The 25,189-nt window shown below is 44.4% G+C and overlaps 2 protein-coding genes across 2 annotated transcripts; both read right to left on the bottom strand.

The window, feature by feature from the left end:
• Positions 1–2,340: 2,340 nt before the first annotated feature.
• NRAS (NRAS proto-oncogene, GTPase) lies at positions 2,341–4,595 on the bottom strand. The gene is made up of 5 exons (XM_065740283.1): positions 4,483–4,595; positions 4,070–4,248; positions 3,496–3,655; positions 3,176–3,299; positions 2,341–2,913 (listed from the first exon to the last, which is right to left on the bottom strand). Exons 1-4 carry the CDS (start codon positions 4,591–4,593, stop codon positions 3,180–3,182), a joined length of 570 nt encoding a protein of 189 aa, XP_065596355.1. The 5' UTR covers positions 4,594–4,595; the 3' UTR covers positions 2,341–2,913; positions 3,176–3,179.
• A 1,249-nt stretch (positions 4,596–5,844) lies between these two features.
• CSDE1 (cold shock domain containing E1) lies at positions 5,845–25,049 on the bottom strand. Its single transcript, XM_065740292.1, has 20 exons — positions 24,959–25,049; positions 18,468–18,875; positions 16,804–17,002; positions 16,070–16,179; positions 15,614–15,706; positions 15,042–15,139; positions 14,802–14,883; positions 14,336–14,464; positions 14,036–14,161; positions 13,065–13,277; positions 11,985–12,125; positions 11,738–11,896; positions 10,892–10,999; positions 9,898–10,073; positions 9,456–9,568; positions 8,631–8,750; positions 8,207–8,385; positions 7,383–7,546; positions 6,388–6,520; positions 5,845–6,052 (listed from the first exon to the last, which is right to left on the bottom strand). The coding sequence occupies exons 3-20, from the start codon at positions 17,000–17,002 to the stop codon at positions 6,005–6,007; spliced, it is 2,391 nt and encodes a 796-aa protein (XP_065596364.1). The 5' UTR covers positions 18,468–18,875; positions 24,959–25,049; the 3' UTR covers positions 5,845–6,004.
• Between the last annotated feature and the right edge of the window lie 140 nt (positions 25,050–25,189).

Raw genomic sequence — 25,189 nt, 5'->3', positions numbered from 1 at the left:
CTTCCTTTATAAAATAGTTGCCACTGCATTACTGCAGAACTCCAGAAAGTGCTTCAGACATTCTGGTTAAAAGTACTGCCTATACAAACCCAAACCCACAAAGAGATGGCTCCTAGGACAGGACCTCTGCCCTCACGTGCTATGTGGTGCATACACTTTAGGTACTCTGATTACTCACACGTAGACATATGGCTGTGGATACACATAACAACTGGAAAGCAAACACCACCATTCCCTCCGTGCTCACGATGGGTACAAAACCTGATTCTGTAAAATTGCTCTCTGGATTTGACCCCAAAAGGACACAGATTGGAGCACCACCTGTGCAGATGAGCTCTGCAACATCCTGAAAGTTGGTGCAACTTCCTCCCTGGTTCCCAAAGTGAAATGCATGCTGATCAATGCTCACCAGGGCTCCTTCCCTTTTAAAGCTTTATCCAGACCAAGAGAAGGGGACACATCAAAGAGAAAGCAGACAACTGTAGCTCCTGAATTATTCTGAGGACACACAACTTTTTAGATCTATAGCTGGAATGCTTTCAGTGTACACGATGCCATGCAAAGCAGAGTGCTGTGAGGACAAATCTCCCTTCAAAATGCATTTTTAATGTCACATTTGGCCGCTCAGTCTTTACACACCAACTGTGAGGTTTCCCACAGCCATAGGCAGCAGTGCCCTGCACTGATCCTGCCTGCCTGAGGAGGAGCTCCATGTTTCCTCAAATCACCCAGAAGGAATACAGACCCTCTATGAACTCACCACTCAAACAAAAAGCAAACTCCATTCTGATAGCTTCCCCAGACACTGAATGTACGCGACCAGATGCGACTTCCAGAAGTGATTCCTCTCTCTAATTCCATCAGGTGGACAACAGCACCTCACACAGCCCAGGGAGCAGTCAGCTCCTGCAGCACCCCTCAGGGAAGGCTGTCACAAAGAACTCTTCCTGCACCAAACTAAAGCAAAAGGATCACAGTGAGAAAAACCCACAGACTGCTCACAGTGACTGTGACTCTGCCCTATGTAACCTGCAGATGAACTTGCAGCCAGTGCTACCCCACCATGCTTCCCACCACTCAGAACGATGCAGGAAAACCACGGTTGGTGTAAATATATTGTGTGTTAAATCCTTATCAGTCACATCAGCCAAGGACAAAATGAATTGCTAAAGTACTTCTCTGGAGTATCACAGATGAAGTTATGCAGATCGAACTTCTGCATCCCAAGAAGAAAATTGAGAGTGTAATTAGAGGAGGAAAGAGTATTAAATGCAACAGTTTATATTCTCAGTATTTACTTATTCCTGATTTCAATTTAGAAAATATAGGAACCTGACAGCAACAAACTGAAATGACAGCTCCTGTGATTCCTATGGCCCGTGCTGGTCCAGCAGAACGAACACTCCTCTGTCGGATGACGGCTCATTATTCTCTCACCAGACTAACTGGGAATTGAGCTTTGCTACACAACACCACAGAGCAGAACCCAGTATCACTGGCACAAGAACAAGAGAAGGCCACAGTACACCAAGGAACCAGGAACGTGTTGGGCTCACCCACACGTCCCAATTGCATGGGGTGATGGTGCTGTGTCCTAGGAACAACTCACACAGCTCATGCACCACTTCAGTCCCACTGTGGGGGACAAACCCAGAAGTGCTGTCAGTATATCACACATCTTCAGTGTAGACATCGCTGAACTCCCTCATTTTGCAAGGATGCTGCAATCAGAAGTCAGCTCAGTGCTCTGTTAGGGCTCAGTGCCCCCTCCACTCAGCCTGGACGCCCTACGTCTGTGACAAACATTGACCCAATCACAGTCAACCTCAACTCCCAGGCTCCTCCTGTGATAAGGAAGGAGGCTCTCCAGAAAATAACTCCAAATAACTTGCAAGTTATAGACAGAGCTGAGGAACAGATGCCCAAAGTAACCTCCAGTTTACAATTCACTACTGGTCCACAAAAAATGGTCTATAAACATTGGCAGTTATGTTAAAATGAGCAGCTGACTAATTTGGTCCAACCTGAAAGAGATCCGAATGCTATAGAAAACCAATACAGAATACACACAGTTCCAACACAAAGGGGCGGATGGATCCATGCTGATGGACTGAGAACAGATGCAGTATGCTTCTCTCCCTAGTTCAAGATTCTCAGAAACGCCTGACCAACCTTCTAGGCTAAACATTCCCATGATAGTATCCTGCCACGAAAAGAGATCACCCACACAAAGCTTGCCTGCTCCAGACAACGAGCACCCAAGAAATTCATCCTTGGGGACTCCCTCAGCCCCAGGGCACAGGGTACAGCTTCCAACTTCTGAGCAAACAGGCACTTAAGTTAGCGAAGATATCTCCTTTTTATTACAGAAAAATAAAGGATCAGTTAATCAGTTAATTAGTTAAGTGATACTCCTGGCACAATGCAGATGTTGCAAATACACTGTGTGGGTGCACAGACAGCAGATACCAATGTGACTGGCGACAGAAACCTTTATAATGGCAAAATTACTTCTGCCACTCCTCTGACAACACCACAAGTCTGAATCCAATACAAAGGGGTCAAACACCACTTCTAGCTTTTACTCTGGAGGTAAAGTGTGATCTTTTTCACAGCATTTAGTCTCTGTAATTCACTTTTCTTGTGACTGGTTTTCTTGAACAAACCCAGACAACACAGCCAGAAAAGAATCCCAGTACACCAAGAGATGTGACTGCTCTGTGAGCTGAGCAAGGAGGTAGATACCAGAGATGTTTTCTTCAGATGGAGCACAGGAAAGGATCCTGTGCTAATTAACTGCTACCAAGATTCTGGTCGCTGGCACCAAAACACTGCAGGGCATCAGCATGAGACACAATACAGTAGCATCAAGACTTGTCCAGCAGCTACATCTGAACCACGTATTCCTGGCATCTGGAACAGAAAGGCATCTCTAATTAGCTTCTTTGTTAATTTGCTGTGGGTATCAGTGCACAGTACAGGTCACCTGGGCTGCTCTGTGTTTACTCTGATGAGTGTCATTTTTTGGCAGCCAATGTAAACGCTCTCACTGAGCTGGAGCACTCCTGAGTTTCATTACCCACACTATTTTATTTGGTGACTCATCACACAGTCCACATTCCCAAGGAAAACAGCTCAAGAAAAGACACACAGACAACCTGAGTGTACAGCTCACCTTATCACATCACAATGCACGACAATCCCATGCAGCCCTGATTCCCATCTTCACTGCTGTTGAGCTTTTTCATCCGGTACTGCCGAATCTCTCTCACCAGTGTGTAAAATGCATCTTCCACGCCCTGAATGCAAATTATTCACATCAAGTACTTTCATTCCTGAATCTTACAGGATCACCAGATCCCTTGGTGGATTAAAATCAAAAGCCAAAAGCTGCAAATTGATTTTGAAGCCTTTACTCCTACAGCTAATGGAAAAGCACGTGAGGAAGAGTTCGACTGCTCTTCATCCAGTGCACAAAGAACAGAAATGTCTCACCTGTCTCGTTTTAGCTGATGTCTCTATGAAGGGAATCCCATAGCTTTTTGCTAATTCTTGAGCCTGTTTTGTGTCCACCGTTCTCGTGGGTAAATCACACTTGTTCCCAACCAGCACCATTGGCACATCGTCTGAATCTTTCACTCTCTTGATCTGCTCTCTTAAAAATAACAATAACAAAACCCCCATGAATTATTTTCCTCAAATAAAAGCTGCTTGAATCCAAACAACCTTGTGCTACAGAAATTTATATATACATTGAAGGTGGATCAGACACCAGAGCATATATCTGTACTTCCAGTACCTCCACGCAGTGTTATCATGGAGACCACGTACGCCCCTCCCTTGTGCATTTGGCCCTCTCACTGTATTCCCACTCACTCAATGTCAGATTAAAAGCTGATTAACCCAGAGAGCTATCCCCCCCCCACTGACTAATAACACACAGATGCAGAATACCTTGAAAAACCTTTCTGAAAGAAGCAGATTTCATATTGTTCTACTATCTAGTGTTCACTAAAGCCAATGACAAAGCCCTTGATGCCTTTCCCAGTCTGTCCCCCTCAGACCGTACCTGTAAAGGTTAATATCAGCAAACGATTTGCTGTTGTTAATGGCAAACACACAAAGGAATCCTTCCCCAGTTCTCATGTACTGATCCCGCATGGCACTGTACTCCTCCTGTCCCGCAGTGTCCAGGATGTCTAACAGGCACGTCTCTCCATCGATGACAACCTGCTTTCTGTACGAATCCTGCACGAAACACGAGCAGATTTCAGGTGAGGAAGACACGACGCTGCTGCTCCCCGCGCCTGACCGCGTTTGGAGGAGGAGGGGTTAATTCAAAAGAATTTTTCTGTTCCCTCCCCTCACACAGCGAAAAAACCCCAAACTCAGCCCCGCCCGTCACGCTCTCAGCACGGGAGCTGCGGCCCGAGCCCTTCTCGAGCCGTCCCCTCGCAGCTCCCCCGGCGGCCCCGGGCTCACCTCGATGGTGGGGTCGTACTCGTCCACGAAGTGGTTCTGGATGAGCTGGATGGTCAACGCGCTCTTCCCGACGCCGCCGGCTCCCACCACCACCAGCTTGTACTCCGTCATCGCCCCCCGCCCGCCCCCGGCCCCGCGCCGCCAACGCGGAACACCGCACTGCTTCCGGCTTCCGGCGGCGGGGTGCCGTCATCGCACGGCGCCGGAAGTGCCTCCGCCGTGCCGGGACACGTGACCGCCGCGTCCGGCGGCGGCGCCCGAGCGGACAGACACGGGCGAGAGAGGGGTTGTTCAAAATCAGTAAAACTTTATTCTATTTCCATTCTTTGCCATTAACAGAAAAAAAATTGGAGAAAGCAATGTTTGTTTTACAAAGATAATGCATCTCCCAGAGAAGAAAACCCTAAATTGAGAATAGAGGTAACATGAAAACAAAACAAAAAAACCACAGTACTGCCCTCTATTCAAAGAAAGGAACTCCTGATCTTTTTGGTAAAGTAATACTTAGACCAATCATTCAGTTTTCTTGCTTGATAAAGTGTGACTGGGGAAAACAGGGGAAGGGGATGGAAGGGGGGGAGGGAAGGGGGAGGGAAGCACACAGACATCAACTATTTCACCTTGATGAAAGTTTCAATACAGCTATGGAAAGCCTAAGTATTTATTCTTTTACAGTACACTGGGTGCCGGCTGCAAAGAAAAAAAATGGATTCACTTCAGGCACGATTTCTTTCTTTGTAAATTTAAATCAGTAAAAGAAACTGGGTTTAGAAGCTGCAGTGTTCTAAGCAGCAGCAAATTTGTGCATTGTTTTAAATATATTTAAATTACCACACTGATGGCACGCCTCAGCCTTATGAAATTCTGCACTGCAGGCATATTTCAGAACACTACAAAAAATGTCTACCCCAGAAAGAGACTTTCACTGAGCTCTAACACAACTTCGCTGGCTAAAGGGTTCCAATCAAATGAAAACAAAGTAACATCTAGCCATCAACTCAAGTTATCTGAATGTTCATACAGATTCTCTATCAAACTGAACTTAGTGCACCCTCCTATGGTCCTCAGAATTTGAGCAGTGAGCAGAAGTGAGCTTTCCACATCCACTTCGAAGGAAAGACGTAACGCAACCGAGTACTAAGGCAGAGTAAAATACCTTGGCCAAGGTAACAAAGAAAGCTTAGGGAAAGTGTAGTGCAGAATTCCATAAGGTCTACCAGAGTAGAGCTGTCTATAATGTTTACTCACATAGGCAATGTAGATTTGCAGTTACCAGTTGCGTTAAATGCACCATTCAAAACAAGCTTCTAAAATGTGATACTATAAGGCGCCACCTTAAGTTCTCCAGAATGCAACTGTGCATAATTTTAAAATGGTTTCATAAATTTATTTTAAACATAACATGAGAAGGTGTTAAAACTGGTGTAATAGCTTCTTAAAATTTGGAAGGGATGAATAGGGAGATATTCAGTACCCTTCACCAGCCCCCACCACTGTCGTACTTCAGGCATTGGTTTGTTGCTCAGTCTATAACACCAGCTTGACGGATCTTTCTCTCTGCACCAAATCCCTGCAAGGGAAAAAAAACAATCTTTTAGGTCTGGCATTGTGCTTTAAAGCAGGTTTGTTTTGATCCTACAGCATCAACGCATTTCTAATTCACCATACTTGGTTTCAGAGCCAGAAAAAGGAACAACACAAGTCATGTGCATTGCTCTTCTGAAGCTACAGTGTACATTAGTATCTCAAACACCAAAGCAGTACAATTTCCCTCAGCATGGGACTACTGAAAGGGAATTAAGTCGACACATTTCAAACAGTTTTGCCTTTCAACAGTGGAAACAATGTTCTCCAAGTTTAACCACAAGCTGGTTACCCCGCAAGCCAGCCTTGGATCTTACACACCTTTGAGTTATCCGGTCCCCTGGGCTGACGAAGAACTGTTAGACGAGGAGCATTGGCATCATCCAGATTAATGTTCTTTAAACGATTAACAAGTCTATCTGGACGTGGGGCAGCAACAGCCTTAGCGCCTTCACTGTAAGAAAGTCAATCACACAGAATCCCAATGACTTCCCAGAGACAGTGCAAGCTACCAAATTCAGTCACTGCCCCTGTTAAGGCACAGCCTGCTCTGTTTGAGAGCAGACCTGCATGATACCACATCTGCCTCAAAACCATTCCTTCAACCACCGGGTGCTGACACAGCAGCAGATCAAAACAGTACTCTCAAAAGGAATATTCCCCAGTTGAGTAAAGATGCTGTAGGTACTATGAGTGCACTCTGACAGAGCTCCCTAGGTTCCTGTTGCCTTTAACAATGTAGGGCTTGCAATCTGCCAGCACAATAATATCTCTGAAGACAACAAGCAGAGTTTAAAGAAAAAAGTAAACACTGTCAGTAAGTATTAACAAGAATATACCTTGAACTTTAACAAAATACATTTTCATCAGCACAATTTAGAAAATGTTCAGAAGCAGAAAATACCTATCCCTCCCTCCTAGAAATAGCAGGTCAAAATAGACTTTTTTATATGTAGAAGTGAAAAACACTTACTCTTTTATAAAAACTGGTGCAGAGCAAAAATCACCAGACAGGCCAAGAACTACATCAAGAATTCCACCTCTTTTATCATTCATTAATTTCTCTGTCAAGACCATTTAATCACAGACAGCCTGTCTTTATTTTTTAGATCTGTTCTTAAGGAAAGCTGCATTCTGCTGCTGCACTGCACCGCAGGCCCTACGAGTGCTGGGACATCTGAGATGAGAGGCTTTCACTAAAGCCAACCACAGCTGAGAGCTGCAGTTGCAGGAACAGCCAGCTCAGTCTAACAGCAGTTATGTGCTCCACTACTGATTCAGTCTGCCAGATTAAACCAGTAATGTGAAATCCTCACCAGACACGCCACACATTACAGGCACTGCATTTCCCTGTGCGCTGGTTAAGTATTACAGAGAACTCTACTTCATCCCCAGCTTGTAGTTCCACACCATCCTGTACTTCTTTGACATGGAAGAAGAGCTTTTTGCTGTCACCCACTTCATAGTTAATGAAACCAAACTGAAAACCAAAACACGATATAGTTAGTTATTTCCCCTTAACCCAAGCAGATACGATTACACAGTCATCATTTTACAATTTACAAATACAGAACAGGGTTCAGTATTTCTACAAGTCTAGCCACTCCCTGTGGGTTTCTAAGGGCACATTTAAATCCTGAAGTCTATATACTGAAAACTGCCTAAGCCCTTTATTAAAGCAAGTTGCCTAAGTTTTACTGAATTAAGATAAGCACTGCTGTACATTCTTTTCTAAACTCTACGTCCAGAATTACGTAACAGAAATGGCTTTTTTTCCTCTCCTGATTACCACTGGCAGATTAAGAGGTTGGTTATTCTGATTTACTGCTTTACTTGTGCTGCAACCAAGGAGGTTCTGGTTAGGTACTGGGAAAAGAGTCTTCAACAGAGGGTGATGTTGTACTGGAACAGGCAACAGTAGTTCACCTTTACTCATCCACGTTCCACAGGCTTACATAAACCAGTACTTGGGTTACATAAGCCTAGTTCTAATTTGTCTAGAGTAAGAGCTTCTGCAACAGTTTGCTTCACAACAAACTTTCTGCATTCAGGTTAAAGCAGGTCCTGACCTGCTCTCTGCCAACTCCAACAGTTACTTGCAATTAACACATATCTTGTCTCCCAAGCAGCGTTTGCTCACCTGGTCTTTCACACATTCCACAGTGGCTCTGCGGAACGGTGTAATGTTGACAGCCATTGTCTGCCCATTCTGACCAAGAACACACAGCTGGAACTTCACTGTCTCTCCCTTCTGCAGACAGTCACCTTTGTTTGCCATTCCAACAATTCCAAATGGATAGAATTCTCCTTTCATTTCACCTACAGAAGAAAACACACAAGACAAGATTAAGTCCTCTTGTTCTTAAGGGCATTCATAATTTACATCTTGTATTTACTTCTATTGTCAGCTTACTAGTGTGAATACAATCCTCAGCACCTCCATTTACATGCAGTTTATTACCTTTCTATGCTTCCTGTCTGCCAGTGAAGAACAGATGAGCTCAGATGAACAACTTTTATTACACTTATTAAAGCAAGCTTGAGGTAAAAGCAACAGGTCTCACCATCCTCCATGACTTCAATCATGCCCTGGTATTCAGTCTGTGTTGGATCTACGCTCCGCAGTGGACGCATTACTTTACCAGAGTAAACAGTTGGATCAGCTTCTTCAGCGATACCGTTCACTGAAAAGAGACAGTGCAAGAATCAGAAGTTCTTGTGGTACTTTTCTGTTAAAAAGGAATGACCAATTTGTATTCACCAGGAGACTGAGTTTGCATTAATACAGCACGTACAATCCCCTAAAACTGGAACTGCTCTAACTCAGAAACACAGCGATAGCTTTTCTAGTCTCCACCACACTGTTCCACTGCAGAAGTAAAAGGATACTAGTTCCTCATGCAATTACAGGCCACAGAACTTGAAAAAGCACACTGAAGGATTTTGCTTCTGTACTGCTGCATTTCTAACTCCCTTTAATCATGCCAATAGGTTAAGTATACATCTTGCATCCCCAAAATCCTTAAAATACACATCTGTAGTTCCTACTGGAATTTTTCTTCTTTAAGGCACACAGTAGAATTACTAATGGCAAAATCATCCAAATTAGGTGCTTTCTGCTATCCCTCCAACTAAAGAGAGACAATGGTAAAAGAATAGTTGCCACTGCATACAGTACTCTTGGTCTGCACTTCCCTTTTCTTAGTTAACACGAGAAACAGGCTTCAGGAAATTGTTTGATGACATTAAGACTTAGCAAGCTTCACTAATGACCATCACATTCAGCATCATCATCTTGTTTTAAACTCCACTTGTCAACAGAATTACCAGTTTAACCATCAGCACCTGCTGATAGCCTTGTAAGAATATATTACCAGGTACAGTCTTACCTGCATGCGTTTTGTTCACCTTTTCTGCACTAACTTTGTTCCCTTTGCCTTTTGACAAGCTGTATTCAACTGTGTCTCCAAGTTCCAGGCTATCAATATCACCACAGTACTCACTAAAGGAACAGAATTATATACAACATTTCATGAAAACAGTAATGCTCATCCAGCATTTACATAGGTTGAATACATTTTACTGCTTCAGCATTTCACATTTCCAAGGAATCCTCATTCAGGAAAGCAAAACTTTATTTAAATATACAGTCTAGAAACTGCATGTCTTGCCTGAGATTCAGAGACAGTGAACACAAAGAACACTGACTACCAGAAAAGCTGGAGACAGCTGAGCAGAGGTTATAAATGGAAGTTGAGACACCAAAGGATATAAACATGTGAAGTCCAGAAGCATTAAGCAATCACTCCTACGAAAGAAACTGTCACTCACCTGTAGTGGAAGAAAATCTCCTTATCATGATTGGCTGTTTCAATAAACCCAAAGTTATCTTTCAGGGCTGCCACGTATCCCAGAAGTCTCTTGGAACTGTAATTACGTCCAAGCATTCTGACAGAAACAGCTGTTTGGAGACCAGTTCTCTTCACTTCACAAACACTGAACTCAACCTGTTGAAGAGGAACATTATTAATACTACAGACAAAAAAAGCACAACCACCAGAAGCAATAAACAGCAACCTAAAGTTATTTCAAGGCTGCACAGCTGTAGTCAACACCTGGGCTTTCAGTCACTGCTCTTTCAAAAACATCTGTCACTTGCTGACATTTTGGATATACAGAAGAGTGGCAGAATCACAGCTGTACCCCTCAAAAGGCAAGTCATCCTCCAGCACTCTCATTCTTCTACCTATCAAATACAATAATCTCTTATTTTAATGATTTACATCTGCACCACACATTACCAGTGGCCCTCTGAAAGCATGCAGCTAGTTTGGCTCACTCATTTATGACTGTCAATAACTGTAATTACAGCATTCATAGCACAGCACCTGAACACTGACAGTTTTTAGGCTGCTCTTTCAGATCCCTCAACTCTTGCCCTTGCCATTATCTCTAGCTATTTTGCTTGCAAGTTGATGTTCTCACTCTTCAACACCCATCCTGATACCTTTACATTTATCTTTCTCAAGTATTCACAAGTGGAGTTGTCCATTGTCCTAATAAGCAAGCGTAATAATTCCTTTAATTAAAACAATGTACATAGCAAAACAATATTTTCATGTGTGGTTATCAGGTTTCAGGTTGTACTCTCTATAGTTATACAGAAGATTAAGCTACTCAAGCCTAAGAGAGAAAAAAAATAGGTGACTACACAGATGTCCTTCACTTAAAAAGGACACCAAATAAAGGATCAAGGCAAAGAGAAGCTCACGTCTTTAAAAAAACCCCAAAAAGTATTTCCCAATAGTATACTTAGTTATATTGCCTTATCTCCTATCTGGGGATTAGCAGATCCTTCCACATCCTTGGCCTGGTAAGGAATTGTCAGTTTTACTCCACAGTCGTCATAAACAATTATTCCATCTTCAGCTTCCTAGAAAAAATAATAACAATTCAGGATTCAGGAAGTGGTGTTTTATTCGTATGCAAACAAGCTTACCATATACAATGAAAACACTAACCACTAAGTTCAGAGATGCTCAAAAACACAAGCTTTAAGTGACAAATCGTAGCTTTACCACAAAGTAGTATTACTTTCCTCTAAACATACTGTTTCCATTAATTATTTATTGAAAGTTTATTCTATCCTAGTTCAAAGCAGCATGATAAAGCAGGCTCTTTCTCAATCCCCAGAAACTTAGTCTCAATCAATTCTAGCATCTTAGGAGAAGGTTCTTCACCAACAGGGCAGCCAGGCCCTGGAAATGGCTCCACTGGGCAGCAGACATGGCCCCAAGCTGCCAGAGCTCAAGAAGCATCTGGACAAGGCTCTGACACATCTGGATTGACCTTTGGGTGGTCCTGTGTGGAGCCAGGAGTTGGACTCAATGATCCTTCTGGGTCTCTCCCAGCTTGGAGTATTTATGTTCTACCTTCCTCAGCAGGAGGGAGAAATCTTCCCATCAAGCTCTTGGAAGTTATCCTCAATAGAAACACCATTAACCGTGTGCTTATTATATTGTTTCACCCAAACTGGCCTTCACTGAGTACTGTAATCAGCAACCCAACACAGTCCGTGTTTATACAGGATAAAAAAAATGCTTCAGAATGTTGAATTACAGACTTTAAAGCAGTAGTCTCTGTCTGCAAAGCCAGAAACATGATATACTACCTTCTCTTTGCCTTTATTTGGGCTAGTGGCTTTGGCTGGAGTGGCTTCTTTGTCTATAGTGCCCACAAAACGGTGATCTGATTGGGTGTGGAAAGAAACTGTGCCTTTTGGAAGTTTTTTAATCCTTATAGCATGATTTCTTTGGGCAGACAGCATATCCTGAAAAATAAGATCGATGTGATTTTAGATAGACTGCATATTCCTGCTTTTGTGAAATCCTAGTTGTCAAAGGAATTGTACCACTCACAGGAACCACAGTAAACTCTACTTCATCAGAAATATGGAGTTGGTTTCCATCCATAATTTCACTGAAGTGAAAGAACATGCGAGCATCCCTGTCAACACATTTAATGAAGCCAAAGCCATCTCTCATCGCTGCAATCACTCCCTGTAAACAGAAGGACAGTTACAGTTTTACTATGCTAACATCTGTCCCTAAGAAGACAACTATGGAGAAGCTAATAATCTGAACACAAATTTCAAACTCTATTAAAAAAAACCCGTACCAAAAAACAAAACAACAACAACAACAAATCCCAAAACCTTCTCATTAACTCTCCTTGCAAACTGGAGTCCAAATGCTTACAGTCAACGTTAAATGCAAGCAAATCCTACTTACCTAGCTTTTTCTACTTGCTCTCTAGTTCGTAAGTAGTAAAAAGTGAAGAGGAAAAGATGAATTCAAGCCACAGAAAAGGACTAGAGCCAAAGAACTGGAAGCTACTGCTATACACACACACAGAAGTTAACTTTCCCAGCACTTTTAGCAGAGCAAAAGACATTCTTTCATAATGATCAGCACAACTATCTCAGCCTCTGTGACCCATTAAAAACTTCTCTGCACGTGACAGAATTTAGCTCTTTATCACCCTTCTGTCTGATCCTCTGGCAGAGATCATAGAAAGAACACTGAAGATCAAGATTCAAAAGCTGTACCTAGTACCTCCTCTGATTCTTAGGACTTTTCATTGCCTGAACCAAAGCAGCATCAGGTTCTTCCAGTCTTCCTAAGGAACGTGAGTTTTTAATTTGTTCAAGGCAGTGCTGCTGCTATGCCTGCTATAACCAAAGAGCAATCTACTCCAAGTGAACCAACATATTTATTTTCCTAATACAATATCATTTCCTGAGTAGAAAAGGCGTACAGCATTAATTGAGAGTTTTCTGCTATTTAGGCACATCTGCACATCCACTGAAGAGCAGATTCTGACTTCAGACAAGTCAGACACTGGCAATTTTGATATTCCTATTGTTCCAGAAATCCACCCTAATTTTCACCTTTATTTCTTCCCCCCAACAATAAAAGTTTTTAAAAACAGATACTTACCATTTCCCTAGTTTCATTAGTAAACTGGAAAGTATTGGGGAGAACCTCAATGTTGGTGGCTCGTTCCAGTTTGTCACGTCTGTCTGTTGAAATATTGAATCGAACGTGGTCACTTTCCAGCAAAGTCACCTTGGATTTTGTATCTTTGTCTCCAAATGGAAGTTCTTTAGGAATCACAAAATCAACTTTGATGCGGCCAGGTAATGGATCATTCTAGAAGAAAAACGCAACGGAAGACATCAGTACACCTACAAGTCTCAGCACTCAAATCCTTACTGAGCATTCGGGTTAGAAAGGCCACGTTTGAGTGAGCACTCCCAGATTACATGGCCATGACTACAGTACAACTTAGTTTCTACCTTACACATCAGATTCACCAAATACGTACTGCCAACAAAACTCAAAATCAATGTGGAGAATTAAGCTTATAACACTTCTAAGAGGCCTTCCTGTTGAGTGCTCGCAAAACCCTAACCAGCAAAACAAAACCAAGAATGCACAGTATCCCTAAACACTTTAGAGAATTGTTTCTGTGCACACCCTCTAGTCAGAATCAAACATTAAGGGTCACAAAGCTCTTCTTCAAAACCAGACTAATTACCAGAGCTCACAGAGCCCATAATGCACACTGTGTTTTTGTCTTAAGGCTCTTCGTTGCTTTTTGTTTGTTCACTCAAAGAAGAATGCATCTTTAACGCCCCATTTTTCAATTGGAAGCGTTTCAAAGATGAAAGACACTCCACAAAGCACCACTACTGTGTATTACTCCATTTCCTGGTCCTACAAATTGTAGAAAAAAAACCTGCTTCCTGTGACTGCTGGGAATGGTTCATAGAAGTTAAGCAGTCCAAGCTTACTCCACAGTGATCTCTGATGCAACATTTAACAGCAGACTTCCACCAAAGAAGAACTTCTGTACTCTGACTGGAATTCAATACAGTATTATCCTTAAATACAATACTGAAACACACCTGGTTTTTGCTGGGTACTTTAGGAATTACTTTGGTTACAGTTCCTTCAAAGTGTTCTATGCTGATATCTTCAAAAATGACAGTTCCTTGAGGCAGCAGTCTTACATCTGTTGCAACTTCTTTACCCTAAAAGCACAAAGTCAATCAAATACCCCAAGAGAAGTGATGAAACAATAAGTTCATTCTCCTATGAACCCTTCTCTCCCCACACCCCCCTTTTTTATATCTTTTTAAGTGAATTTGAAATAACAGGCAGCTGTCCAGGATCTTGTCCTCAGTTTTTACTGGAGTTCATCTTACATTTCTGTCTTTGATTGTAAACTCCACATCATCACCAGGCTGTAAGGCTTCTAGGTCACCTCTAAATTCACTATAATGAAAGAATATTTCCTTCACGACGTCACCTCTCTCAATAAATCCAAAGGCTTCCTAAGAACAGAAGAAAGTGTTCAGTAGATTGCCTAAACTCTGAATGTACTAAGAAAACATTTTACACACTCTAACAATAAGACTACACCTATTCAGTACAGCAAACTTCAGTGCATTTAGCTTACACTACCACAAATGCATTACAGGAAACAATTTGGACTTCCCTTCGTTTTCCAAGAGTGTGTGCACTCAAGATTAGCTGTTTCAACTGTTTGAGCTATTTTACATTCACACTTCCAAAATCTTAATAGCGTTTAATGCGCTGAATTTAACATTTGGAGAACTTGTCAGAAAAGCATTTCATCTTTTAATACTTTGAAGGTGAAACATCACTTACTTTCATGGCACAGACTACTCCTTGACAACGGGCTTGTTTCTTTTTTAATAGCATAATGTTACGAGCACTTACAGCACCAGTACTAGAGGGAAGAAAAAGAACAAAGCTGAAACGTCTGAAAACCAGAGGCAATATTGAGATTATATTTCATAATGTTATTTCAGTTCTTGGAAAAGGCACAAAGTGCTGCCCGACGACTAAAAGAGAAAGCATGAGATCAGAAGCACAATATCAACTTACTGTTTATTTGTATCAATTACAAAGTTTATTTTATCTCCCGTTTCCAGCTGAATATTTCCTTCAACATCTTCTGGAGTGTAAGTCAGGTAAAATACTTCCTGTAAATTAACATTAGCTGATATTATTCCACTTTGTCAATTCAAAGAACAGTTAGCATATTTTTGTTTAGAAGCAACAACAGCTTTTAAATAAATGGATTTACTGAGAAAACTGAAAATAATCACAGTGCATGCAAAAATGTTCCCTCTTCCATTGGGCTGCTTTTATGAGTCTGTAAAAAGCAACTCAATTTGAGAGCTTTGTAGGTGGCCATCTTGAAATGCCAATTTCTCAACTTTCAAAGCTCAAAGTGAGGATACATGAACATTTTACAACCCAGCTCCATTACGTTTTAAAACAGAAAAACAACTATTTGGCTCAACACTGAGTTCCCCATAGAATCAGGTGGGCAAGCAAGCTGTAAAATTAACATCTGTTTGTAGCAATTGCCTAAGTATGCTTTTTTTCTTTTTTTGCTCATAGACCACAGCAACAGATCAGTCAAGAGTTCAAATAAAATACATAAGCTTTACCCCATTACGTTCGTAGCATACACTCCCTGTTGGACTCTGACCCGGGGCAGCTGGAGATTTACTCTCTAAATTGTGAGGAACAGCGCACACAACCTACCAGCCAGAAAAAGAAAAATTGGAAAAAAAAAATCCATTGCGAGTCATTTCAGGAGAAGCAGCGTAGAAAACAAAACTCATCCCAGTATCCTCTACTACACACTTGGGGATTAACTTTTAGTTTAAACCAGCAGGGAACGCCACGCTGTAACATTTCAATCTTAGAGAGCATCTGCTGCCCTGAAGAACTGTTTGCAGCAAAGTAAGAGCTCCCACTGATAAACTTCTAGTGGAATAATGAAGAGATTTCAGTGCAACTGAATTCTGTATGTAGTTAGCATGCATGCTCAATGAACACGTTCCTCCTAAAGTAAAAGACAGCAGTTGAATGCATAAGAAACAGACACCATAGCCACTGACTTGTCCGTTTATTCGCTCTTCAGGTAATATTTCTGGTTTGATCTTCACCAATTTAACAGCAATGGGTTTTCCAGTTCGGCGATCAGAAGACACTTCAAATTCAACATCATCTACAAGATAATCAAACAATAATGACATCACAGACTGCAATTTTTCAACATTTCTAATTGATTCAGTCTGATAACTTACTGCTAGTATCTGAACATGAAGTAAAACTTGTTTTTCCCAGGAAAAATGAACAATTTGCTGTTACATCTGGAAGTGCTCCACTGCTAGCAGCTTGCCCTGCAGTACTTCCCTCATCCTTCCCTGCACCCAAACAGCCAACCTCACACTGAAGGAGTTGAGACTATGCAAAACTACCACTAAACAGTTACAAACATCATAGCCACATAACCCAGTAGCAGCACCCCTGTTGTGAAAGACAATCATCTTCAAAGTACTTTTTAAAAGCCCTAAATGCTAAGCACACAAGGCACAGCACTTCCACAGTCTGAACACTTGTTTCCACTGTAGTTTTGCAGCTTGGACTTAACACTGTACACCTTACTAAGAACAGCCACGTGTGCATTAATACACACAAATAAAAATCCTTCCTCAGGAGCAGCAGATGATGAATACAGTTGTCATTTTAGCTCATTAATAGCAAGAGCAAGCATTGTTCATGCCACAGGATAGAAGGATTTTCTACGGGAAGCAAAAGAGACTTGTTTTCACTTGATAAAGCCACTCACCTCCTACTTTGAGCTCCTGTAAGTTGCCATTATACTGTGAACAGTGGAAGAACAGTCTAGCTTGCCGTTCTGAACACTGAATGAATCCATAAGAAGTCAGCAGTTTCTCTATAACACCAGTCTCACGCAGCGCTGCCGAAGTACCATTGGGGTACCCGTTGTGTCCATTGTTGTGGAGAAGGTTTGGATCAAAGCTCATCTATTCAAAAGAAAACAGCAGAATGAAAACCAAGCAGTACTTACATCTCCTTCCACCACATAAACATAGTAATAGACACAAAGAGCTTATGAGAGTCACTGTAACAAGCAAATTCTGAAGTTTTTTTTTTAGATAAAACATTTTAAAATTGTCTAGCTCTTGGAAAACAATCCTCAAGACTCAGACAAGCAGCATATATTGCACATCAGTTCCTGTCACCATCACATAAAGACCCTCATCTCTTGAAGAAGGCAGTCCCTAGGACAATCCACAGAAAGGAAGAGGCCCTTGTGGGAAGGCAACAGCTGACACGTTCAATTTTAAGCCATCTTAGAGTTGGAAACATTTTTCAAAATTAAACCAGCAGGTAAAACAATTGAGGGAAGGGAATGTGATGTATTATTAAACCCATCTGCTGAATACCAGGTTGATGGCTTTGCCTGTTACAAAAGCTCAAATCAGTGCTACAAATGCTTTTTGTGAGTCACGGACAAAATTACCTCTTTGTATCTCCAGGGGAAGCTAAGCACACAAACACACATGCACCCCCTGCAACAAGGAGGGCAGAAGGTAGTAGATTACTAACAAAATCTACCTGAAACCAAGTTCAGAATAGCCAAGCTCAGGGTTAGAAACAACACTGCTAACCCTTGCTCAAACCACTATTTATCAGTATTGGTGACAACAGATCAGCTAAAGCCTGACAGCTTAAGTTCAAGGAGAGGTGTACTGCTCAGGATGGCACTAACATCCACGGTAGAAAGAAAGACAGGGAATGACATTACCAGCAGTCTTCCTAGATGCCTGCCATATTGCTACAGTTGTTCCAACAATGTAATGGAGTGTTACAAAAAACTAAATTTAAATGAATTTAAAAAATAAATAGCAACAATCCTGCTAAGTGAAACATACAGAAAAATGGAAGCATTGTCATAAAACTGTTCTCTAAGGAACACCTAGCAGGAAAACCTTCTAGGAATAGCCTACAACATATTAATGCACAAACAAGACTTGCTCAGACCTGAAATATAATGATTACCTACTGAACCACAATGAGCTGTGGTGTTGACTGTCAGCAGTTTACTCACAACAGCTGACCCAACAATTAACAAAAACTATTAACCCCAACACTTGGAAGAGAAAGCAAACAAACTGTACTAAAAGATTTAAAGGAAACTAAACAGAGACTGCAAACCAGTGAATACAGCATAAGCTCTGGAAAGAAAAAGGGACTGTAATCACAACACTGTTACTGGAATAGAGAGACATGAATGAGTGTTTCTCCGGGGTTATGAAACAAGCACTGTTAAAAAGAACTGTAACACAGGTACCACTACCTCATCACACTAATCAAACCAACAGAACAGCTACAATAGCCAACACCACAGGCAGCACACCCTCCTGCTGTTAATTGTTTGCAATTCAATTTGGAGGAAGACGTTAACTCTGCAGCACACGCACGAACCTCGCAGTGATATTCAAATATTGCACTTTCAGTAGTATTAGCCGATTCTTCTGCTTCAGTATGAAGTTTCAAAGGATGAAGACTGCTATTGAGATAGAGAGAAAAGAGGAGAAGGATAGAAAGAAAAAAAAGAGAGAGAGCACACTAATAAAGAATACAAGCGCTGCTGCCCTGGGCAGTTTCAATACAGCACTGGAGAAAACAAAGACTACTAGCAGCGTTGGGACGTGCTCTTTTGAAGCTGTTGAGTAGGCACAAACTTCTGGTTTCAGATCAAGCCTCGTGTCTTCAGTGTAAGTTTCCTCTTCTTTGGTCTTAAATTGTTGTTACGATGCGGTATATTCTTTTCCTGATCTGAACTTGAAGCAGCAGTTTCAGGTGGTAAATTCTGTTCTGTTTCACTTCATACTGGAAAGAGAGAAAAAAAAATAAGATGTGCACTAAAGTGTAACTTTAACAGAAATTACACATCAGCCCTAATGTTCCTATCAACAGGTGCATATCCTCTACTTTGATACCATGAGTTTGATTCAAATTAGGGGAAGTTGTTTTATAACTGTATTTTGTATTCCCATTCTCAGTTCTGGTTTCCCAAGAAACTCTACCTCCACACCACTGATACGCGATTTCTAAATTTAAACACTTCAGATGCAGTTACACATTCCAGGAAAGGTCCCAGTTTGTACCAACTAAAACAGCAACTTCATTTGGATACAAGCTGATTTCCCCAACGTAATGAATCCCTACGTCTTGATTTACACTGAGCTCTGGATTTCCTTCAGTGAACCACAAAGAACCGCACACTTGGAAAAAAGGAGAAAACAAATTTATGTGACTACAAAGACACTCTCACTGTTATCACAGTGGAAATGCAGACTGCAGTTAGACAACCCAGAGAACAACTCTGAACTCTCCAAGCATACAAAGGATGTTTGCAAACTCAGCCGCTGCTGTTCACAGAAGCACTTCAATGACATCTTCTCCATATAAAACAGCTTCCTGGTCACTATTAAAACAATTCTGGGCTGAATAAGTTTTCTTGCTGTACTGTAACCCATACACAAAAGCTAAATGAGGGCCGAAACTCATGCCCAAGTACAAACCAGCACCCAGCACAGGCTTGCAGTGAAGGACTCATAGGTTCATAAGGTTGGAAAGGACCTACAAGATCATCTAGTCCAACCATCCTCCTATCACTATCCCTACCCAACTACTAAATCAAATCCCTTAGCACCTCATCTAAACGCTCCTTGAACAGCGCTAGGGACGGTGCCTCACCCCCCTCCCTAGGCAGGCCATCCCAGTGCCTGACCACTCTTTCAGAAAAGAAATGTTTCCTCAGGTCTAATCTAAATCTTCTCCGGTGCAACTTAAGGCCATTCCCTCTCATCCTGTCATTATTTATCAAGGAGAAGAGGCCCACCCCCTCCTCACCACAACCCCCCTTCAGGAAGTGGTAGAGTGCAATAAGGTCTCCTCTGAGCCTCCTCTTCTCCAGACTAAACAATCCCAGCTCCCTCAGCCGCTCCTCATAAGACTTGTGCTCCAGACCCCTCCCCAGTTTTGTTGCCCTTCTCTGAACACGCTCCAGGGCCTCAATGTCCTTCTGGTAGTGAGGGGCCCAAAACTGAACACAGTACTCGAGGTGCGGCCGTACCAGAGCTGAGTACAGGGGGATGATCACCTCCCTGCTCCTGCTGGCTGCACTATTTCTAATACAGGCCAGGATGCTGTTGGCCTTCTTGGCCACCTGGGCACACTGCCGGCTCATGTTAAGCCGAGCATCAACCAACACCCCCAGGTCCTTTTCCTCTCTACATTCTTCAAGCCATTCTGCCCCAAGCCTATAGCATTGCATGGGGTTATTATGGCCAAAGTGCAGGACCCGGCACTTGGTCTTATTGAACCTCATCCCATTGAGCTCAGCCCAGCTGTTCAGCCTATCCAAATCCCTCTGAAGGGCCTCCCTACCCTCAGGCAGTTTGACACATCCTCCCAGCTTGGTGTCACCTGCAAACTTACTGAGGGTACACTCAATTCCCTCATCTAGGTCATCAATAAAGATATTAAACAAGATGGGCCCCAAAACTGACCCTTGGGGGACACCACTCGTAACACGACGGCAGCTGGACTTAACTCTGGTTAAGTCTGGACTATCCCCCTGATCCTTATCCATAGGGACTCTACTTTGTCATTTCCAACCTCAAGCTCTTCAACATCAAAACACTCTTTGATATAGAGAGCTATGCCACCGCCCTTTCTTCCCTGTCTATCCCTTCTGAAGAGCTTGTAGCCATCAATCCCAGTATTCCAGTCATGGGAGAGGTCCCACCATGTTTCTGTAATAGCCACAAGGTCATAGTTAGCCTGCCTCACAATGCCTTCAAGCTCTTCGTGTTTGTTGCCCATGCTGCGTGCATTGGTATAGATGCACTTCAGCTGAGATATCTGCCTCACCCCTTTCTCCAGCACAGCCTCCTCAGGCTCTTTACTGGAGAGCCCTGTTTTATCCCCTTCCCCCGTCACAGCTAGTTTAAAGCTCCCTTAATGAGTCCAGCTAGCTCCTGTGCTAGGATTCGTTTCCCCCTTGGAGATAGGTGCATCCCATCAACAGATAACAGGCCAGGAGCCGAGTAAACTGCCCCGTGGTCAAAAAACCCAAGTGTCTATCTCTACACCAACCTCTCAGCCAGTTATTCATCACCTGTGTTTTCCTAGCCCATTCTGTGTCCTTCACCACCCTAGAAAGTATGGAAGCAAACACCACTTGTGCTCCCACCCCTTGAACTAATCGCCCTAATCCCCTGAAATCTCTTTTCATAGTTTGCAGACTTGTCTGAGATATTTCATTGCAGTCTGCCTGAACTACGAGTAACGGGTAGTAGTCAGTGGGGCGTATCAAATCCGGGAGTCTTCTAGCAATGTCCCTGATCCGAGCCCCAGGGAGACAGCACACTTCCCTGCGGTTTGGGTCTGGTCTGCAAATGGGGCCCTCAGTTCCCTTCAGAAGGGAGCCACCCACTATGATCACCTTCCTTTCTTTCTTAGTAGCAGCAGTCTCAATGCACGGAGGTGACTGCCTTGCCATTGGTGACCTCCTGCGGGAATCTTCCTGCACTTCACCCCTTATCACCTCTTCAACATCCAATGCTGCAAATCTATTGCTTAGGGGTATCTGGGGACACTGGGGAGGAAGAGGGGGAGATTGCCCACGGTACCAAGCAGGGACTCTCTGCCAGCCCTCCCTATCCCTCAGATATCTCCCTTCTGCCCTACGGGGACAGGTCAGGGAGTCCACCACCAACTGCGGGGGATCTCCCCGGTGCCTTTCTCTCTGGTGCTCTAGGGAGTTACTCCACCAGTCAATCTCCCGCTCACAGTCCCTGATGGCCCTCAGTCTCTCAACCTCCTCTTTCAGTTCAACCACCATGCTAAGCAGATCTTCCACCTGATCACACCTTGCACAGGAGAACTGCTTAGCACCCTCATCCAGCAGCAGCAGGCTCTGTCACTCCTTGCAACCAGAGACCTGTGTAGCCGCGCTTCTAGGCAGACCTTCTGTGTGGGTCGCCACAGCCTTTTAAAGGCAAGCCCTCTGTCTAGTAGAGACCATGGCACAAAAAAATAAAAACAAATAAATGAAAATTTGAAAGTAAACAAATAAATAAAAAATAGTTTATAGTGATATATATAGATATGAATTGTAATAACTTAAAAATAAATAAATAGTAATAAGAATATATAAAAATATATATTTTTATAAATATATAAAAATATATATTATATATATTACATATATTTTATATATAATATATATATGACGTATATATATATATATATATATAATATATATATATATATTTATATATATATATAAAAAACACAAACAAACAGTGGGTAGTGACACTTCGCTGCCCTCCCTGAGCCCTATTCAGCTGAGGGGTGAGGGCGAGGGCGCTGAAACCCTGGCAACGCCTCCGCCTCGTTAACGCCTCGTTAACCTCTCCCGAGAACAGCCTACAGGAGCCTACAGGACTGGCCGCTCTCACTCGGTTCCCGAGAGACTGGAACCTCCCGAAAACCTGCCCTGTACCTCAGCCACTGCAGCTCCGGCTGTGCCGATTTCAAAACAGTTGATCACGAGGACTGAGCGGTACTTCCGGGTTCTGACCGGTTTAAATCCCCCGCCGTTGCCCTGGCAACGCCTACGCCACGCCAGCCTCTCGCGAGAGCGAGCTGCCGGGGTCTGCCGGGACTGGCCGCTCTCACTCGGTCCCCGAGAGACGGGAACCTCCCGAACACCCGCCCTGTACCTCAATCAGTCACCGCAGCTCCGGCTGTGCCGATTTCAAAGCAGTTGATCACGAGGACAATTTGTTGATCACGGACTCAATTGCAAAAAGCTGAAATAAGGTAATGCCAAAACAAAAGACTCACCACTGTTCAGACATCTCCCTCTCATGTTCAAGCAATCTTTATCACAACCTCTTCTAAGGTATGATAAACACCTCTCAATCAAGTTCAAGAGAAATGAAGGAGTCACACACTACAGCACAGCTTCTGCACAGAGACACCTGGAATCTTAATAATATACACATTTCTCCCCTATCTAATCTAATATCACCAGAACTCTTCTAGCACTACAACTTACTTACATTTCATACCTTCCAGGGCACGGAGGATATGACATTTACATACAACAATCAGAATATTTCTGTCTACCCAAAGATAACTAAAGTAATTTCTGTCAAGTATAAAGCATCAGCTTGCCCCCTAAAAGCAGGTTTGACTTAACAACGAATTCATTGACTGTATTTATGTCATTACAAAGAAAAAGAAAAGCACAGAAGTCAAGTAAAAATAATTGTGAGTATACCTCAAATTCTTTACTTTTTAATGCAGCTACCATAAATACTTCTCTGAATGGTAAACATGCTGAGCAGGTGCCCAGCCCCCACGTCACATCAGGTTCTGCATTTGTATATCTACAGCAGAACTGGTTGGTGCAAAGACCAGGAGGAGGCAGGGCTGGCGATGTGCTGCTCCTGAAGTCCTCCAGTTGTGGATTTTGCCCAATGACAAGTTGCTCACAGCTCAAAACGCACAGACCCACAGTAAAGACTGCCAGGTGACAGACACCACTTTGGTGCTCATTTTCTCCACAAACACAGGTACGTAACTGTAAGCACATACATTCCACAGACCTAAAGCGCGGGCTTCTCTAACTCTTACGCAAGACCAAACCTAATGAAGACAAAACACTGTATTTTTAGTATGCAAGCACAGCATGGCTATCGGATAACACCAGGAAATAGATATCACCATCTCGGAGGATGTGTGATGCTGGCGAGGAGCACCACGTGCCACCCAAACAACACTGCAAACAATACATGACAGCGCTTTGAGATCCACCAGACTGCCTGCGTGGTTTTGCGATTAAAGAAACTACAGAATAAAAAAACACTTTATGGTCGTTTTTGTACGCTTAACAACATCCTTGAAAAAAAAAACTAAATAAAGAGCGGGGCAGTAAAAGCAGAGCGAGTGTTCTTGGAAGGGTTTAAAGCCTGTCTGTAAGGTGGAGCCCGGCCAGGGAGCTCCTTTCTCTGCGGAGAAAGACAGCGGAGCTCCGGGAGCGGCCGCCCCGCGCTGCCCAAGATGGAGGCGGTGGAACGGGAGCCGCGCGCTGCCCTGAGGGGCGGCGCCGCCGCGCCCCGCACCGTGACAGCGAGCGGGGCCGAGAGGGACCAGGCCGCCAACGGGCCGGGGAAAGGGAGGGCGGCAGGGAGGGAAAGAGCGAGAAAAGGAGGAAGGGAGGGGCCGCCCTCCCCGCACACAAAGGGGGGCGATGGCGGCCGCTCCCCCGCACACAAAGGGACGGAGCCCGGCTCTGCAGCGGGCGGGGCCGCGCGCGCTGCACGCCGGGAGCTGCGGTCCGCCGCCCGCCCCGCCGGCCCGTCCCCAGGAGGCCTAGCGCCGAGAGCCGCCCGGGGTTTGCCGGGACCCGTAGTTCCCCCTCAGCACCGCCCACGACCGGGACGCTGCCCTCGACCTGCAGGCCCCGGCAGGCCCCGCGGTGCGGCGGGCGCGCGGCACGCCGGGAAGGCGAGTCCCGGAGCCGCCGTGGCCCCGCCCCGCAGCCCGGCGGGACCCGGCCCCCGCGGCGGGGCGGCCGCCCACGGGACGCCGGGAAACGTAGTGCGCGCGACGCCGCGGCCCAGCGGCCCCGAGGCCGCCGGCGCTTCATCCCCGGGAGCGGCGGCCCCGCCCCGCCCCCACCCCACGATCGCCACACGTAGCGCAGGCGGGAGGACGCCCTGGGCAGCTTCGCCTCACCGAGACCGCGGCGACGAGAGACGGGCCGGGCCGCGCGGTCAAAGCCGCTGCCCGCCTCTTTCGCCGCTTCACGCAGACCCCGCTTCCCCTAAGCCGCGCGGGCGCCGTCCGCCGCAGCGCCGGGAGCCCTCGGCCCCCGCCCGAGCCGTACTCACCCCAACAGCTCAGCGCCCCCGCTCCAGCGCCGCCATGAGCAGCACGGCACCGCACGTAGGAATAAATCCCGGCCTCTCGCGAGAACGTGGGGCGGAGTCGCACCTGCGCCGTCGCGGTCACCAGTGGCAGCATAGTGCGCATGCGCGCAGGCAGCGGCCGACTGCATGGTCGCTACTGCGCAGGGGCCGCGCTCAGGCGGGCTCCACGCGGGGCGGCTCTGGCACGGCCCG

The sequence above is a fragment of the Cyrtonyx montezumae genome, unplaced genomic scaffold, assembly GCF_038088225.1.
Source record: "Cyrtonyx montezumae isolate F1298 unplaced genomic scaffold, pur_monq_1.0 scaffold_26, whole genome shotgun sequence".
NCBI lineage: Eukaryota > Metazoa > Chordata > Aves > Galliformes > Odontophoridae > Cyrtonyx > Cyrtonyx montezumae.
This window is presented reverse-complemented; position numbering and strand designations above follow the sequence as displayed.

What these genes read in the sequence shown, in the direction of transcription:
- NRAS (XM_065740283.1), bottom strand. Translation starts at nt 4,593, where the DNA reads ATGACGGAGTACAAGCTGGTGGTGGTGGGAGCCGGCGGCGTCGGGAAG. An exon ending in AGTACGACCCCACCATCGAG is followed by an intron (nt 4,249 to 4,482) that starts GTGAGCCCGGGG and finishes TGTTTCGTGCAG; the next exon opens with GATTCGTACAGAAAGCAGGT. An exon ending in CATCAGCTAAAACGAGACAG is followed by an intron (nt 3,300 to 3,495) that starts GTGAGACATTTC and finishes ATTTGCATTCAG; the next exon opens with GGCGTGGAAGATGCATTTTA.
- CSDE1 (XM_065740292.1), bottom strand. Translation starts at nt 17,002, where the DNA reads ATGAGCTTTGATCCAAACCTTCTCCACAACAATGGACACAACGGGTAC. An exon ending in GTAATTGATACAAATAAACA is followed by an intron (nt 14,884 to 15,041) that starts GTAAGTTGATAT and finishes TCTTCCCTCTAG; the next exon opens with TACTGGTGCTGTAAGTGCTC. An exon ending in AAGTACCCAGCAAAAACCAG is followed by an intron (nt 13,278 to 14,035) that starts GTGTGTTTCAGT and finishes TTTTTCTTCTAG; the next exon opens with AATGATCCATTACCTGGCCG.